Source organism: Varanus komodoensis, unplaced genomic scaffold (assembly GCF_004798865.1).
Source record: "Varanus komodoensis strain SLA01 unplaced genomic scaffold, ASM479886v1 scaffold29_1, whole genome shotgun sequence".
Taxonomy (NCBI): Eukaryota; Metazoa; Chordata; class Lepidosauria; order Squamata; family Varanidae; genus Varanus; species Varanus komodoensis.
The window spans coordinates 5,124,184-5,142,808 of NW_025335759.1; the positions used below are offsets into that span (position 1 = coordinate 5,124,184).

Below are 18,625 nucleotides of genomic sequence, written 5' to 3' on the forward strand. Positions count from 1 at the left end.
AAAGACTTGTCCAGCATTCTGCTCACACCGTGGCCAACAGCTGTCCATGGAAAACTCACTAGCAGGACATAAGTGGATCAGCACCCTCTCACCCACCCACATTTCCCAGTACCTACCACCTCTGCCACTGTAGGGATCCAGAGCCATTGATAGCTATCTCTTCCAAAAATTTCTCTAATCCCCTTTTACAGCCCTCCATATTGGTGGCCATCAGTATGTATCTCTGTAGTTTAATTCAATTCGTTCAATTTTGTAGTGTATCTCAGCACCCTCCCTTTAATTGACTTGGCTTTCCCACCAACTTATGGTACGGCCCCTTTGGGGTCTAGGTTGATAAGGAAGGGAGAGAGATGTTTCCCTACCCACTTTCCCATACTGGAAATAATATTGTGCACCTCCATCACGTCATCCCTCATGTACCTGTTTTAGTAAAACAGCCCCAGACCTTGTAACCTTTCCTCATATTTTAAGAGTATATGAGAATTCAGTGAGCATGTGGAACATTCTAATATCAGTTTTGAACACAACTTTGAAAAGCTACATTGATACACGCTTGTTATCTAAAGCAAACAGAGTTCAGGTATATATGGAAGTGCATGAAATCATAAGAAAATATCAAATTCTTAAACACATAATTCAGAAACAATTGCTGCAGTGACAAGAGCCATTACTCAAATAAATTACCACTGTTTCTTCCTACTTTCAGTATGTAATGATATTCTTAGCCAGGGATATACATTTAATAAAGCTTTTAACAAGCTAAAAATCCTTCCCTGGTGAGGTAGCCTCACAGTGCCAGGGGAATAAAAATTGATGTGTGGTGTTCAAGGGCTTTGAGTGCCTCTCTGGTTGCTGGGAGGATGAGCTGGGCACAAATACCTGTGTGTGAATGCAACAGAGATGCTTGATTCAGGCAGCCACCTGTGTCAGGCAACTGATGCAGTGGAAAAGCTATAGTGGCATCACTCACCTGTATTTTATTTTTTCATTAATGTTGATGATAAGCACTATGGGTTGGATCTAAACATCATCATATGTAGAATAAATGCTTTGAAGTCAATAGTGCTTGAGTGAGCCATGACTAGCTTAAACCCAGTTGGTTTGTAACTAAGCCCGGATTATACTCTATGACTTTATTCTGTGTTCCTTGACTCTGCGTGATCCTTGACTTGTTCTCTCAGTGAAGACATAATTATAACATTAAAAAGGAAAGATCTAGAAAGAGAAGGAAAGAATAAGTGGGGAACAGCAGAAAGGAAGGAGGAATTGCATGTCCTAGCTAAATATCATCTTGAGACTGACTCACTGACATATAAAGTCCTTTAGGAAGCAAATCCAGAGCTCTTAGAACATTTTTCATAATTTGGAAGCGAACTCATTTGCCCTGAAATGGCATGTAACAAGTGAGAGAAAAGGCAAAATGAGGGGAACAGAAAGGCAGGTGTGGTCACAGGAACGACTCCTCAAAGCCATGTGACTCAGCTGGAACTCCCTTTCCTGCCTGAACTGAGCAAGGGAATGGATTGGAATGGTGGATTCATTCCAGAAAGGTCTCATGGGCCATATTGAAGGACCTCATGGGCTTGATTAAGCCCATGGGACAGAAGTTCCTTGCCACTGTTTTACTGCGAGTGTTAAAGTCCAATCAAAGATATTTACTCATAAATCTCATGGCCTCTCTCTAACCCTCTCTCTGCCAGAAATACTTCCAGAGCTAAATGATACGGAGTTAATCAGGCACAGGGAATTTGCCATGCAGACTGGCTCTAATAGCCATCTTGCCCTCCATTCAACTACATGGCCCATTTCCATATTCAAAGCTCTTTGGTCTTCACCTAATTTCTGGTTCACCAAAATGCCTTCCTATCTGCACCTCTTTGGGGCCGCAAGTTTCAAGGAAGGCACTGCCTTATTTACTTACTAGTTTCATTCCTATCGCCCCTAATAGCTGGCATGCTCTCTTTCCATCTGTCTTTCTCAAGCCCCATCAAGAGTTAACTAATACTGCAGAAGTAAAACAGCCTGGTTTCTGCTTGCATTCTGCTTGAAGCTGAAGATTTGGAGGAACGAGCAGGAAGAGAAGAAGAGAAAATTCCCACTGTGGGGTTTGCAGCCTGAAGCAATCGCTTCTCTTTCGGAGCTTTTAGCCACCGTGCAGGCGCGAGGAGGGGAAATTCAGCACCACGGACAGTTCCTCGCCCAGTAGCCTCGGAGCACAGGAATCCCCAGCATTGATAATCAGGGAGCTGCTTGGTGCGTCCTCACGGCAGGACTTCAGGTCAGCTGTGCGAGGCCCCATAGGAATAGGGGGCTGGCTTACTACATGCCCACCTCAACACCCCCAGATTCAGAGATTAAACGTTACCTCACCAGATTGCTGCTTTTGCTGGCCTTGCAAATAGACCTGCGAGTGACACCTGCACTTGGATCACACGAATATCCTTTTTTTAAAATTTCAGGTTCCCTCCAGCCCACAAGAAAGCCATAATACGTAAACAAGAAGACTCAAGGTATCGTCCTGAAATACTTCAAACAGTATTCCTTCCCTGGCCTGCTTGCTTGCTTTGATGGGATCTAATTACACATGTATGGCATTGCAGTAGCCCATTATATAACTGGTGCTGCTTGATATTCTTCTGGCAAAAGCACTCACTGGAGACCAGAGAAACATGTGCATTTCATTTACTTTAGCAGTATAGTCACTGGTTTAAAAAAGAGATGTAGACAGATGGTGCGTCATAAGCTCAGTTCGGATGCTCTATTTTGAAAGCTCTCCCCATCTCCACCCCCATAAAAAGTTCAGGATAGGAGTTATTTTAACTACCGATTCTCTACCTACCCACCCACCCACCACCCACCCTGCCATCGATTCATTTTAGTCCCATTCAGGCATTCAAATTTCTCAAGAAGGAAGGAGGAGGAGATGATGCAAGCTGCACCCCATCTCTGTCACCATCCTTTTGAACCTTCATAAATGGGGGACCAAATTCTGTAGCAAGGTGGATTCCTCTACTTCTGTAGGTTCCTGCACAATTAAGAGCTCTATGCCAGGAAAACAATTGCTGCACACCACAAAAAGTTTGTCCTAAGCCAACAAGAGTTACTAGTCTGTAAAATACTTTACAAGACTGTTGAGGGGAAGTCCTGAGAGGAAGGACAGTCCCCCTTGGCTGGCACATTCACTCTCCTACGCACAATCCAACTGTGACTTCATGTGATTCTGGTGTACTGGCGGCAACCACACAAGTGCTTAAATACAAGGAAGCTTTAATGGTCTAATCAACCTGCATGGACCATCCTAGAACAGGGAATTTTAAAACCAGTGTGTCTTACAAGAAAACACAGGAAGCTGCCCAGAATCCATCCATTTAACTGTCTAACCAAAGAGTTGTCCCCTCTGATTGGCAGTGGCTCTGCAGGCTCCAGAAGAGGCCCCATTCATCTCCTCAGCTACCCAATCTTTTTAACAGCACTGGCTGAACTTGTCACCTTTCTGCGTGCGGATCGCCTGCTCTACTGTACCACGAAGCCCCAGTCCTTTTCATGTCTTGCCAGGTAAAGTCTGGAAGCCGTTCAGGTGGCAGAGTTGTATAAGCCTAATTCTGTACAAGCCTAAGTGGAATGAATAACCATTTTCACTCTTTTCTATGTAGCTTCTAGGCTGCCATTTTAATTGTTTGTCCCAGGTATTATAATGTTATGGGCCAGTCTTACCCACAATATTCGACTAGTGTTATCCCTCATTTTCTAAGGATACAGACCCTCCAAGTGCAAAGCAATACATCTCTCACCAAGTCTCATCAAGGGCTATAACAAGGCATCTAGCAACCCTGTTTAAAAGCAGCCAGTCAGGAAAGGAGGGGAAGGGAGAAGTTGCTATGGCCAGAAGCTTCCACATGCTCCTTTCCATAGGACCAATATGGGATAAGCAAAGCAATTTTGGTAGATGTGATGTTGAAGCAGCAGAGCCAGGAGAAAAGCTCTTCTGCCTTTGGCTGCCATAGGATCCTCTCCATCCTTGACATTCATGTCTTTTCTTTCAGGTGACTTTGGGTCAAGCGGTTGGCTCCTCCATCCCCAGAACCAAATGCAACCTACTAATTGAAATGCTTTTGTGCATTCCAGTAGGAACATGTGCATTTCAATGGGCACTTGGTTCCATAGATCCCTGCTTCTTGCACTTGGTGGTGGCTGCTGGTAACCCTTTAATTGCTTTTCCCAACCTGATGCCCTTCAACTGATTTGGACTCCAGCTCTCTGCATTCCAGTTCATTGGCCATGCTGGCTAGGACTGATGGAAGTCAGAGTACAGCATGTCTGGCAGGCACAAGGTTGGTACAGACTGAGCCCTGAGAGGAACACTTCTATGATGGGCGGAGGAGCACCTTTTGTGGTCCTGGAAATAGCCTACCCATGTATTTCTCATCACCTTTTCTTCTACCACCACCAGCAGCAGCAGCATCATCCAGTACTTCCTGTACTCAGACTAGACCTGCTGCAATAAATGGGGCTTCTTAACAGTGCCGGCCCCAGTTTTCCGAAGGCCTTGGGCAAGGCACCTTCCATGGGCTCCCTCCCTCCATCAGTGCTTTCTCAGGGGCCGAGTCTCCAGCTTCTCCTCCTCCGTCTCACCACTGCTGCCACCTCCTTGCCTCTCGGGCACAGGGCAGCAAGCACAATGCCACCGCTCTTCCCATCACAACCAGGGCCTGGGCCAGAGCGAGGGGGACAAGCAGCAAAGAGTAGGAGCGAGCCCATGATCCCTCTCATCCGTGGGCCCCTGTGGGGCTGCAGATCTTCAGCAAGTGCCTGGCTGTGCTTGCTCTTGACGCCAGCCCAGCTTGCTGGCCATGACTAACTTGAGCCCCATTCGCTTCCATGGGCCCACACTAAGAAGGGCTACAATTGACTGCCAGATCTCTCACAGGCCTGGCAGAGCGGGGGAATGTCGCATCAAATAATAATGGAAGAGTCAGCCGGGCCCTTCCTCCTCCTCCTCCTCCTCCTCCTCCTCCTCACGTTGCCCCACTGAAGCATCCTAGGGGGCATTTTCTTCCTGCACCACTTTCCCAACTCTTGGGAAAGACACAGAGGACGGGAGGAGGAGGAGGAGGAGGAAGGCCCACCGTGGTTACACATCAAAAGCCTCAAGCAGTGCCCCCCACCGCCGTTTTTCCTCCTCCCGCCTTTCCTTGTGGGTTTGTTTTTTTTATGAATGGAATTCTCCAGTCGGATCCGGATTACTATGCCGCACGGCGCGCGCGATAGCCGCCGCCCGATTGGCTCCCGCCGGCCATTGACGTCACGCAGGAGAGCAAGGCTCGCGAAGGGCGGAGCCGCCGAAAGCCCGAAGTGTGAGTCACGCCCCCGCCCCCCCGCGCGGAAGGGGGCTCGTTCATTATAACGGCGCCGCCTGCCCCCAGCGCCAGCCAGCCAGCCAGCCAGCCGCCTCGGCCACTGCAGCGCAGCCGAGCCTCTGTCCCGCAGCCCGCCGTCCACTCGCGCGCCCGGAAGACCCCTCGCGGCCGCCGCCGCCGCGCCCGGAGAACGAGCCGCCCCAGGGTGAATGAGCGGCTGCAGCGCCGTGCACGGTGAGTAGCGCCGCCGCCTTCTCCTTCCCGCAGTGCCTGGCGCTCCCCGCGGGAAGGAGCCTGCCTCTCGGCATCCCAACTGCGCGACCCGCGTAGTCGGGTCCACTCAGAAATACCCCCCCCCGCCCCGCACGCCGGATTTCCTGGAGCAGGACCGACTCCCAAGGACGCGGGGGACAGGACGGCAGCCGAAGCCCTTTCCCTAGCAGGTGACAAACGCCCTTGTCCAATTAATGTAATCGCTTAATGAATGAAAGGCATTTCTGTACCGCCTGATAGTCGATGCTCTCCGGGCGGATGACGGACAGAGCAGGACCCTTTTTCGGGGGCTGCACTCCTCTGCCTCGCTGTCCTTTTTACCCGGGAGCAAGTCCCACTGAACTCAACAGGACTCCTCTTGGAGCACACAAGTACAGGATGGGGCTGAATCATTTTGGAGACGACAGAGAGGAATCGGGCTAGAAAGAACAGCCGTAGGTGCCCCTGCGCCCTGAGCATCCACCTCGCCCACCACCCTCTCTCGAGAAGCAGTGCAGGTTTCGGGCCGTCCTTTGACGGAAGACGTGCCTGCATCTCTGTGCACGCACTGGCTTAGACACTCGATAGAGAAGGGGATAGAGTCCAAAGAGGGGACTGGAGGGAAGCAAAACAACTGCTTTGGCTTCCGAAAACAACTCTCGTTGGCAGGCAGGTGCCAACCTTTACAAATCTGCAAGGGCCCAGAGGATAATCAGATGCAATTAGAGGAATAGTCACACCAGGTATTGCTACCTGCCTGAAGCATCCATTACAGAGTCTTATGTTTCCCTGTAAACTTTAATAAAGTCCGTGATTTAGAAGAGCCAAGTTGCCAGGTACAATAGAATTACTTTCCAGGCACAAAGTCATGATGTGATCTGCTGAAGCTTATGTTGACAAGAGACAACAGAGAAAGCTGGTTTACTATCTTTTATCTTGATGGCTTTATTTGAGGAAGAAAAAGGGACAGGAGGGGTGGCTGGGTGGGGGAAAGGATTGCAAACAGTGACACCTCCAAGCCAGATATATTCCATCCAGGGACCGTTGCGAAACAAGCACACCGTGATCACATGCTGCCTGTATGTGTGAAGTTAATCTGTACTTCCTTTGCCCCAAGATCCTCAGCCAGCTTGGTGGCTAAAGATAGCCAGTATGTCCCCACTTTGATTTCCAGCACCAGAAAATCAGAATCACTTCAGAGATTCCCCACCTGCCCACCATTTGGGTCCTAGACACTCACAGATGCTCCCCAGTTTCTCTCATCTCTCATAGGAAGCTGAGTGGAGTTTTTTGTGCACCCTTGTAGGTTGTAGGTGGACAACATGAAAGAGGAGGCGCTTCCCAACGCTACAGAAGAGCAGCCTGGCTGGTTTGTACCTGGCAACACCAGCAGCAACTCCTTGTACCTCTCCAAGGCTCCTCCTCTTCCCCTGAACCCTTGGGATGTGGTTCTTTGCGTTTCCGGGACCATCATCTCCTGCGAGAATGCAATTGTGGTGGCCGTCATCTTTTACACCCCTGCCTTCCGGACTCCCATGTTCCTCTTGATCGGGAGCTTAGCCACTGCCGACCTCTTAGCTGGCTTGGGCCTCATTTTCCACTTTGCCTTCATCTACTGCATCCCGTCCGAGGCGGTGAGCCTGGTGACGGTGGGCCTCCTGGTCTGCTCGTTCACGGCCAGCGTGGGCAGCCTCCTGGCCATCACCATAGACCGGTACCTGTCCCTCTACAATGCACTGACCTACTACTCGGAAAGGACTGTCACCAGGACGTACATCATGCTCATCATCACCTGGGGGATCTCCATCTGCTTCGGCCTCTTGCCCGTGATGGGCTGGAACTGCCTCAAGGACAACTCCAGCTGCAGCATCGTCAAGCCGCTGACCAAGAACAACCTCATCATCCTCTCCATCTCCTTCTTCATGGTCTTTGCCATGATGCTGCAGCTGTACGTGCAGATCTGCAAGATCGTTTGCCGGCACGCTCAGCAGATCGCCCTGCAGAGGCACTTCTTGGCCACCTCGCACTATGTCACCACGCGGAAAGGGATCTCCACGCTGGCTGTCATCCTGGGGACCTTCGCTTCCTGCTGGCTGCCGTTTGCCATTTACTGCCTCCTGGGAGATTACACCTACCCGGCTCTCTACACGTACATGACTGTGCTACCCGCCACCTACAATTCCATGATCAACCCCGTGATCTATGCCTTCAGGAACCAGGAAATCCAGAAAGTATTGTGGAGCATATGTTGCGGGTGCATCTCTTCCGCCATGCCTTTCCAGTCCAGATCTCCCAGCGATGTATGAATCTTGCCTCCCACACTAGCTGGCTCTGCTCAAACAACTTAATCTGAAAGCAGCCTCTTTGTTTGCACAATCCCTTTGGATTCTGGACAAGAGACATCAAACCCATGGCACCCCTTTTCAGATTTCCTTTTCCCCCTGTAAGTGAAATTGCAGTTATCCTTTATTTATTTTCACAGAGAAGAAAGAAAGAAATATATCATTTATTTTTTTACCCATTTTCTAAAAGAGTGTGTGTGTGTGTGTGTGTGTGTACATGTGTGCGTTACACATTAAGAGATTCAATAGAAATATTTTATGTGAAATATTTATAATGCATTTATTTTCTTAAAATGGAAATGGGAAGAAAACCTTTTTGACCTTGCTTTTGAGTTTCTATAGCCTTAATTACCTCAGAGCTTCAGAAAATATTTTTCTACATTTAAGCAAATACCATTGTACCCCTTCCATCTTTTTTTATTTTTACACTGAGGGAAGAGGAGGGAGGGTCCAGCTGTTAAAGGATGTGTGTGCATTTTTATGTATAAATGTATTTATTTAACGATTTTCCTGCTTTTAAAAACAAAAAAAAAATGATTTTCCTTTGCCTGTATTTTGCTGCCCTCTGGTGTTCACTCTTTTTTTTATCACACACAAGGATAGGGAGGAGGTGGAGAGCAGGAAGGTTTCTTTTGCATGTCTATTGTCAGTATTAATAAATGAAATGTATAACTAAGACAAATAAACCATGTATGCAGAAAAGAGATTATTATGATGCTAAAGGGCCTTACGCTAGAATAAGTGATTTAGGATCATAGCCTAACAGTTGGCATTCCTGACTTTGGATCCCAAGACATTGTGCTACAACTCATTCCATCAGCCTCAGTCAACACAGTAGTTGCTGGGGATGATGGATGTGTAAGTTCAATCATATTTGAGAGACCTGATGTTGTTGGAAAAAGCTGGCCTGAACTACTGTATTAGGAACCGGCTGGCATGGGTGGAGGCAGGCTTTCTGATCAACGGGGAACAGAATCTGGTCAGCCAGTCCACAGTGAAACCCCCAAACCACAGAAGCCCTTGCACTGCGCTTCCCCCCCCCCACCCCCATTTGCAGAATCCTGGCAAGGAGATGAATGTAAGCAGGCACTTTGAAAATCTGACTTTTTACTACTGCACTGCAGAGACGTGAGGTGATGCTTTGTATGAGTTGAAAAGTACTGTATACCTTTGTTTACAACCATCAGGGAAAACAATAAAGAAATTGTGATACTGGTAGCTTGCTGTTTGTCTGTGTGCTGCATAAGTCAGCCTGCCCCACCCTGTCGCCCTACCAGAGGCGTTGGATGACAACTCCTGTGCAGGCTGAGGATGATGGAGCTGCGGTCCAACACACTTGGAGGGCTCCTGGCTGGCATAGATGGATCTGGGGCTGGTCTGAGACACTGAAAGGGATGCTGAGGTGCACCTCCAGACTTACTGCTGCCCCAAGAGACTGTTGAGTCATCCTCCCTATTGGCAGGCATCTGTTTTGCCTGCTGAACTTATGCTGGATGGGGGACACAGAAGGCGATTGCCACCAACCCAGTTGGGCCCCTCATTACAGGAAGGATATAGCCAGGTTGGAGTCAGTGCAGCGTAGGGCCACAAGGTTGGTGGCCGGTTTGCAGGGGATGCTGTATGAGGCGAGACTGAGGGAACTGGGTCTCTTCAGCCTGGAGAAGAGGAGACTCAGAGGGGATATGTTGGCGACATACAGGTATGTGAGGGGATGTCACATGGAGGTGGGTAGAGACCTGTTCTCCCCTGCAGAGGAAGGCAGAATGCGCTCCAACAGAGCAAAGCTCAGGGAGCCAAGGTTTCGTCTGGATGCCAGGAAGCATTTCCTGACAGTCAGGACCCCGAGGGTGTGGAATGGGCTTCTACGAGAGGTCGTTGAGGCCCCATCGGCGCGGGTGTTCAAGGATAGGCTGGACGTGCACATGGTGGGCATGTCGTGAGCGGAGTCGGCTGGTGCCAGAGGTCAGACTAGATGGCCCAGGAGGCCCCTTCTGACTCGCTCTGTTTTCTATGTTTCTGTGTCTTAGGGGATCTCTCGTGTTATTGCCATCGAAATCAAGGTGGCTCTCCATTTATCCTCACAACAACCCTGTGAGGCAGGTTAGGCTAAGAGTCAGTGACTAGCCCAAAGTCTCCCAGTGGGCTTTGTGGCCAAGGAGGGGCTAGAACTTGGGCCTCCCTTCAACTATTACATCTTACTGGCTCTCCTGGCCTGACAGTGCCAGCAGGTTCTGAGCAAGAAAACCAACTTGTCAAATTCGACAGACCAGTTGTTGAACCAGCAAAAACCAGCAAAGAACCAGCAAAGACGGACCAGCAAAGTCGTGCCCGACCCATCGCGACCCCATGGACAACATTTCTCCAGGTCTTCCTGTCCTCCACCATCCCCTGGAGTCCACCCAAGCTCACACCAACTGCTTCAGTCACTCCATCTAACCACCTCATTCTCTGCTGTCCTCTCCTTCTTTTGCCATCTATTGTTCCCAGCATTAGACTCTTCTCCAGGGAGTCCCTCCTTCTCATTAGGTGGCCAAAGTATTTGAGTTTCATCTTTAGGATCTGGCCTTCTAAAGAGCAGTCAGGGTTGATCTCTAGGACTGACCGGTTTGATCACCTTGCATTCCAAGGGACTCGCAGGAGTCTTCTGGGGACACAAACAAAAAGCTGAACTAGGCTTCTCCATGCAAAATATAAAATTGCTAGCTTTTTGCGACTAACACAGGGCGACCGGGAAACCCCATGTCTGCTCCAAGAGCTGGCTGCATTTCTGTGCCGGGCACCCAAAGAGGAAGAGCCTTGTTCCCCTTCCTCTCCAGGCCATTCCTCTCCATACAGCCCATGCCTCCTTCAGCATTCCATTTATACAGTGGCCAAGCGAATGTCCCAGTCAGAAACTATTATAAATAGTAACACTATTGAGAGACAGACTCCCCTGAAACCAGAGATAATATATAACCATCCTGACCAGTAGCCGCTGACAGCCTCATCCTCCAATAATTTCCTCTCATGCCCTTTTAAAGCCATCCAAGTGGCTGCACTGCCTTTTCACCTGTGTTGGCCAGGTGAGCACTTCATTACAAAGCTGACATAGCAGATCTATCATAGCATAATTTTGCAGACTGATATCTACAAATGAGCCAGGCAGCTCAGCAGGAGTGAGTTTCCCCAATATCTGGTGAGACAAGCATCTGGAACCCTACAGAACCATACCCAGAAAGTGTCTCATTTCCACATCTTTGAAGGTAAACAACAAGAAAAAGTTTCTTGCCTTATTTCTGCTCTTCACAAATGAAATCCGTACAATGCCAAAGGAAGTTCTTCTGTTTAAAGGACTTTCCAGGCCAAGATACATTTAAAGATAAAGGATCATAGAAAGAGAAAGCAGAGCCATGAAATTGCCCCTTCCCAGTGAGCACCTGGGCAGCAACCATCACCTGGTTGTCATCGCCCTTGCTAAGGTATCTCCATGTCACCGACACACTATATTTCCAAACTGGAGCCATACATATCCATTAGCACAGCTGTTCCCAACTTTTTATATGCCCCACATCCCCAGAAAATGATGGCTTTATGTTCACACCCCCTGCAAAAGTAATATCACATTTGAACATGAAAAAGTAAAATTTCTAATTCTGAACACGCATTCAACCACTTAAAGTACTGTAGGTGAACTTGAAAAACAGGCTTTTAACTCAGTGCATAAAATTCAGTTTTGGTGAATCACAACGCCACCTTTTGCCTCTTTCTTGCACCCCCTGAAATGCCATCTCAACCCCTGGGGGGGCTATGGGCACCCCAGGTGGGAAACCCTCGCATTAGCACATGCATATTTAGTGATGCCTTTTGTGACAACCCACACTCTCTAACCCACTTGGGGGTGTTCCCACCCAAGCCGCACTTGGGTTGTTGCCACCGGACATCAACGCTGCGTGTGAGCCACCACCAGCAAGTTAAGCCTGGCAGGCCTCCGAGACACTGCCTTCAAGGAGTGCAATTTCCCCCCCAAGCAGCAGTGAGGGGGTGACAGACTGCACGTGGACAACCCCTTCTTCTCTCACAAAGGCAGGGGCCACGTGCTCCACAGTTTTGTTGCTGCCCACCCCAGTCAAGGAGAGGGGCAACGGATGCTTCACACAGTTCCCAGGAAGTCCTGTGAGCAAGAAACCAAGGGCACGACCTCCTCCTCCCATCCTGCCAAGCGAGCTGGTGCAGGTCCCCTTCTAATCCCTTTTCCTTTTGTGCCATATCTCTAACACCATCAGCCAAGAACAGCAACTATCTTATTTCTTAATCCTGTAAACTGCTCAGGGAACCTTGTTGGCTAAAGGACAGTATTGAAATGCCACAACAAAAAATAAACAAATGCACAAATGTAGGGACTGGGGTTTGAATGCCCTTGAGCACGGGGAGGCCATGTCCAGGAAGTTTGCTTCTTCCCAGGGAAAAGGAGGCAGAAGGACATGACTCCTCTAGGATCCAGGCTCTAGCAATGGAAAAATACTCTCTGGCAAAAGAGGAGGGAGAAAGCTGCCCTACCTTCTCTGCCAGACAGCGCTGCTCCAACATCCGAGTGGGAAGGTTATGTCCTTGGCCAGCGTCTTGTGCCTGATTCAGTATGAGAGAGCTTCCACTGTTACTACCGTTATTAACACCTGTGAACCAGGCTCTCACTGCCAGCTGTGGACTAAATGGGCAACTGCCTACACCTGGCCTGAGCTGGCCTGGCAGAAGACTCACAGCAGGTCTGAAGAGGGCTGCCTTGAGCAGCAGTGCTGGACTCTCCCACCGAGGGAGGGAGTGCTGGCCCTACCACCTTGCCAGCCCTCTCTCCCACTTGGCTTAGCCTCTCCACCAGCCCCCTTGCCATCTCCGCAGCCTTTTACCTGGGCCGATGCTGGGCCTGGGGGGCCGAAGCACTGCAGAGAGGAGCTTCAGGGGCCCCGGTCCTGTGAAGAGGACAGCCTGCTATGGACTCAGTGGGCAACTGCCTACACCTGGCCTGAGCAATGGCAGGACTCTTTCTGCAGGCCCAAGTGGGGCAGAGAAACCCCGAAGGGGAGGGTGCCAAGGGACGTTGCTGCTTCAGAGGAGTGCAAAGGCCGGCCCGCCCGCCAGCCCCAGGCACTCTTGGATGAGACTGATGATCTGGACTCACTTCAGCCAGTAACTGAGTTCATCTCACCATAGTTCGATGCGGCCAGTTGATGTGTGTGTCGTTCAGGTGCTTTTAGCTGGTGCGTAGACAACTTCGAGGCCCTAGTTGTCCCTTCTTAGGGTTTTTTAGGTGCAATCCTATACAAGCTTAGAGGATTGTGCCCTTGCTCTTTAAAGAGAATTTGGACTGGATTGTCCTTCAAATGGAAGACTGTCCATTCTAAAAAGGACATGTGGCCACCCTACCTGTGCAGGCAAGCTAATATTCTAGACAGAGTCTGCAACACATTGTGCTTCAGGTTAAACAAAACAAACCAAGCATCACAATAATGAAAACAAAAGCATGTGATCATTGTTTTGGACCTTATTGTGGATACCTAAGCCTTGCGAAGAAGAAAGCATTAGTCAACACAGGTGTTACCTTTAAAAGGTGGATCCAGTGTGGCAAATGCATTATTAAGAGCTCCTGACTTGAGGAGGGGGGCACAAACATTGCTGACCTCATGCTTCACTAATGCCTGGGAAAGGTGATCTTTTTTGTTCTTTGAAAGCAGCTGTTCCAGCTGGAAGATGCTGCAGTCCTTCAGGACTCAATTAGAGACCAAATAGCATTTCCTAGTGCATCAGAAAGAAAGCTGAAAAGCCAGAAGAAGGTATCATTTTCCAAAGAAAAGGTGTAATTTACTTGCATAGTCAGTTCCTCCTCTCCCCTACTCTCTTTCTTCCCCCCTTCCTCCTTCTCATTAAAACAGAGGGAGCCTGGCCACTTTCACATCACTACTGGAAATCAATCCCTTGAAATATACAGGGGCAGACACAACCCCGAGGTCCACCAACCAATGCTGTGTGCTGAACGGCGCCCAGATGCCAGGGCAACCTTAGGGAGGCATTTGTGGTTCAGTACCAACCCGTCATCACCCACAGCAGGGCATGGGCAGTTGGTGGGAGATGGTCTCCAGCTGGGTGGATGAGAAGGATTTAGGGGTAGTGGTTACAGCATGCCAGGAAAGGAGGAATCATCCTTCTCTTCAACTGCTTTCCCTGAATTCTGTCCCAAACAAGCTGGCTTGAAAATGCCCTTCCGTTGGCTCCGTGGCAAGGCTTTCTTCTTAGCCAGGCTGCTGTGGAGGTGGGCAGCGTGAGGAGCAGAGCTGTGGGCAGCTGAGGAGGGAACCCACCAAAGCAAAAGCCAGGCTGGAGGAAAAAGGCAGGATATAAATCACAATATAAACAAACAAACAAACTCACCTTCTGTGCCCAGGCTTGTCCTCCATTGCTAACATAAATAATACCAGCGTTTCTGCTATCTTTAAAATTATTTCCATCCACTCACCTGGTGGACTTCCGTGTGTGACCTCAGTCTTAGCATTGGTGCACAAGCCATCCTCTCCAGCTTAGGGCAACCCTAGGAAGGCATATACTCCAAGATGTCTGTCCTTCACACCCCAGCAAACTCAAGGTTGTCACTTCCTTTATTGCACTGATCCATCTCAGATTTGCTCTTCCCCTTCTTCTTCTGCTTTCAACTTCTCCTAGCCTGATTGCCTTCTCCAGTGAGCCTTGCCTGGTCTGGTTGTGCCAGGAGCACAGGCAAGCTAACGATAAGGCAGAGATTGTGCTTGCAATCCACCACCTGGGCCTCCTTACCATTAAACAGGACAGTCTCAGGCAGTCACTCCATCACACGATATTTTGGACTCCTTGTTCAAAACCTGTCTGTGCATAATACTCATCACCTGGATCATTATTTGGAACTGACTGGGAACTTCAGGGCATTCCCAGTGAAGTCCCATGCAGACGTCCCCCACCCCCGCAACTGCTTCACTGCACAATTCCAGCTCCCACAATGCACCTTGATCGCACACATGTGCACAGACTGGAAAGTGCAGAAAAAGACTTTGCATTAAAGGAGACCTTTCATTCAAGCTCACATGTGTGAATTATTTTTCCAGCAAAAATAGGATTCGCTGACAGCTCTTCTGCATAAAGCATTGATTCTGTGTTCATGAGCCCTCGCCTGAGTTTTCCAGCCTTTTTTGTGGGCATGTTTTTAAGAACAAGGAAATTCTGGTGTTAAATTTTACATTGTGACAAAACTGAAAGGGTGTTGCTGCAAATTCACTCCACCACCTCTGCTGCATTGCATTGCATTGCATTGCATTGCATTGCATTGCATTGCATTCATTGCAAGGAGACAGGGCAGCTTTCAAAGTTTTCCATTTTATCCTCACAACAACCCTGTGAGGCAGGTTAGCCTGTGAGTCCGTGACTGGCCCAACATCGAACAGTTACTGTCGTGGCTGGGTGGGAACTAGAACTGGCAACTCTAGTCCAACACACTAACCACAAATGCCACACTGACTCTCACAGCGCCACCTTGTGGCTGGTTAATATAGAAAAACGGAGACATCTAAACCCACTCTGGGAAGAAAAAAACATGTAAAGGACACCTTTTTTGATCAGCAATGAAACTGGAAGAAGCTGCAATAAGCAGGAGCTGGATCCTCACGGATAGCAAAGGGTGCTGTCCTCGTACTTTCATTGAAATAATGCACATAATATACAGTGGTACCTCGGCTCACAAACTTAATCCATTCCAGGACTCTGGTCGTGACCCAAATTGGTTGTGAGCCAAGTCAAATTTCCTCATAAGGGTCAATGCAAATAAGGTTAATCTGTTCTGCAACTATTTTTTTTACTCACAAAAAATTGAAGCAAAGTGTCAAAGAACAACAAAGAGTGCGGCCATCTCCCCACCCCCCAGAGCGATCATGCGGGGGGGGGGTGCGGGGAGACAAGCGCAATCTCAGGTGCGCTGGGGAGAGGTGGGCGTGGGTATGCTCGGGCAGGGAACACGGGTGCAATCGCATCCATCTCCCCCCTGCACTCCCAATCGTCACTCAATGCAGAGTTTGCGACCTGCGGCAAAATTTTTATGAAATTTCTGTTCGCGACCCGACTCGGTCATGAACTGAGGTATTCATGAGCCGAGGTACCATTGTACATAGCCCAGTAATCTTATGCATTTCTGAGAGACAATCTTGTCTAGGAAAGGGATTGAGAATAAAATCGCCAACCTCTCACTACCTTTATAAACAAACTATGGTGTGACCCCCCCCCCCAAGAGAACACAGTGTACAGTGTCTGATCACTGCACCTAAAAAAAGCTATTGTGGAACTGGAGAAAGTGCTGAGCACGGCAAGCAGAGTGGGCAAGGGCTGGTCAAGGAAAGGTTCCATCAGCTGAGAAGTTTGGCTTAGGGAAAGGGAGCGAGACAGAGGTGTACGAGATTATGCATGGCGTGAAGAACATAGATGGGAGTCATTTTTCTACCCCTCTCATAATCCTAGAACCCAAAGGGGTGATTCCATAAAGCAGATCGGTGGGAGATGCAGCAGTGATTAAAGGAAGTCCTTCTTCACTGAGCACATAATTAAATTAGGGAATTCACTTCCACAACATGCAGTGATGGCCACTAATCTGAAAGACTTTGAGAGAGCGAGCAATTCACAGAGGCGGTGGTTATCCATGGCTACCAGTCCTCATGGCCACACACTAACCTCCAATGCCAGGGCAGTATGCCCATGTATACGACTTGCTGGGGCACTTGGGTGCATGAGTGCCTTTGCACTCCTCCTCTGCTTGTGGCATTCTGGTGCGCCTCTATTTAGCCCGCAGGACTGGATGGACCCATGCTTAGATGCAGGATGTCTCTCCTTCTGTCCTCACACATATAAATGGAAAGGGATGTCGCAGCAAAATATTCCCGCCATGATCGAATGCTAAAGACAATAGCAAACACTGGGCCTGCTTGGGCCTCTCTTGTTGACACAGCCCACGATTAAACGCAATCTGGCCACCGCCAAAGCAGCAGCAGGCCCAGCTGTTCGGTAGCCAAAAGTCTGCATTCCAGCTCCCCACTCCAAATCTTGCACTGGAGGCAGTGAGGGGAAGGTGTCGCATCCGAAGCGCAGTGCCACTGGCTGGGTTTGGCCCTTCTGCACAGAACCGGCATCTGACAGGCTCTGTGCCGTAAGCCTCCGGCCCGCAGGAGCTGGCCTTTGTTAAGCAGTTGAGCTTTGCTGAGCTGCCAGACAGCAGCCGCTTCGAGTTCCTATTTCATTCTGGCAGCCTGTGGTTATTTGCAAACAGGTTGGGGAGCGAGGAGAAGGGAGGGCGGAAGGATAGAAACAAAGCCGTCCTTGGCTTAAAGGCCATTTCTGCTTCCGACAACCCAGCTGCGGAGTCAACAGTAAAAATGTCAGCCATTTTTATACAAGCTCAGCTGGGCTTTCCTAAAACGGCTGCAAAATCCCAAGATGGCAGGAAACAGGAATTTGGGAGGCATGGAGCAGAATGGAGAATTAGGTCTCGGGAATGAGAGCCAGCTGAAACGTCTCTCGACTGACCACGCCATCTTTCCAACATCCCGACTGCCCTTGCATCCCACAGATGCTTGAACAATTCAGGCAGCAGGAGAGCTGACCGGGCAACTAATATGGTTGGAAGGCACTCGGTGAACGCTGATCAAAGCTGGCATTACCTCATCTTGCCTCGATCCCAGAGGGGGAATTAAGGCAGTTGAGAGAGCGGAGGAAGAACATCAGTGCAGGAGAGAACAGAATATTCTCGCTAGTCTGAGTGAAACAGCAAAAGCTCCTTGTTTTGCAAACACTACCTTGGAAAGAGAAAATTAAGCAGGTCTTTGGAGAGGGCGCTTACGAAATCTGCCACCTGAAGGACCTCCGTCAGTTTTTAACAACTTAGGGTCCAATCCTATGTGGCTACGGCAAACAAAAGTGGTAGGAAAACAGGAATTTGGGAGGCATGAAGCATCCTGAGCCAGGATTAAAATTTTACCTTTTACCTCTGCCTGCACATGCACAGGACTGTGCCCTTAATAAAACCCTTTGGTTGTTTAAGACACTTTGGCAGGCTTTTAAAAATACCACGACAGGCGGTCTGCTTAAACAGCCCCCTGTGATGTTGCTTTCATATTGCATTAATGGATGGTTGCAATGTTTTTAAATATTGTGTAAATCACTATTGGAATTGGAATCGATTTTTAAATTGGGCTAAGAGCATTTGTTGGCTTAGTCACTTGACTGAATCAATTAAACCTTTTCGTTTATTAATTGATAGTAGCTGTTCTTCTGTGCCCAATCACAGCAGCACTGGGACCTTTGTATTGGGACCACAGTATTGCCTGGGAGGAGAAAAGGAGAACCACCCCCATGTGGCCCCGTTCCAGATTGTGCTTCCCAGTAGCTGCTCGTTAACATTCGTAGTGGATACAGCAACACCAAATTGCACTAAACAGTCATGCAAGACCAAAAGGATAGCAAGGGCTCTTAAGTTATGCTAAGCTTGTGTGGCTAGGTGCACATTGGTTCTTCTAGGATATTAACTATTCAGTGTTTTTATTCTACCAGGTTTAGTTTTTAATGTGCATGTTATTTTTAAATGCTGTAAGCCGCCCAGAGACTCCATTGGCGTAGAGGGCAGCATATGAATGCATA

The 18,625-nt window shown here is 48.9% G+C and overlaps 1 protein-coding gene across 1 annotated transcript; it reads left to right on the plus strand.

Annotated features, from left to right (window-relative positions):
• The first annotated feature begins 6,931 nt into the window (after positions 1–6,931).
• Positions 6,932–7,915, plus strand: GPR3 (G protein-coupled receptor 3). Its single transcript, XM_044435059.1, has one exon. It carries the CDS (start codon positions 6,932–6,934, stop codon positions 7,913–7,915), a length of 984 nt encoding a protein of 327 aa, XP_044290994.1.
• Positions 7,916–18,625: the final 10,710 nt, after the last annotated feature.

Excerpts from the sequence above, each read along its gene's own strand:
- GPR3 (XM_044435059.1), top strand. The coding sequence starts at position 6,932 with ATGAAAGAGGAGGCGCTTCCCAACGCTACAGAAGAGCAGCCTGGCTGG.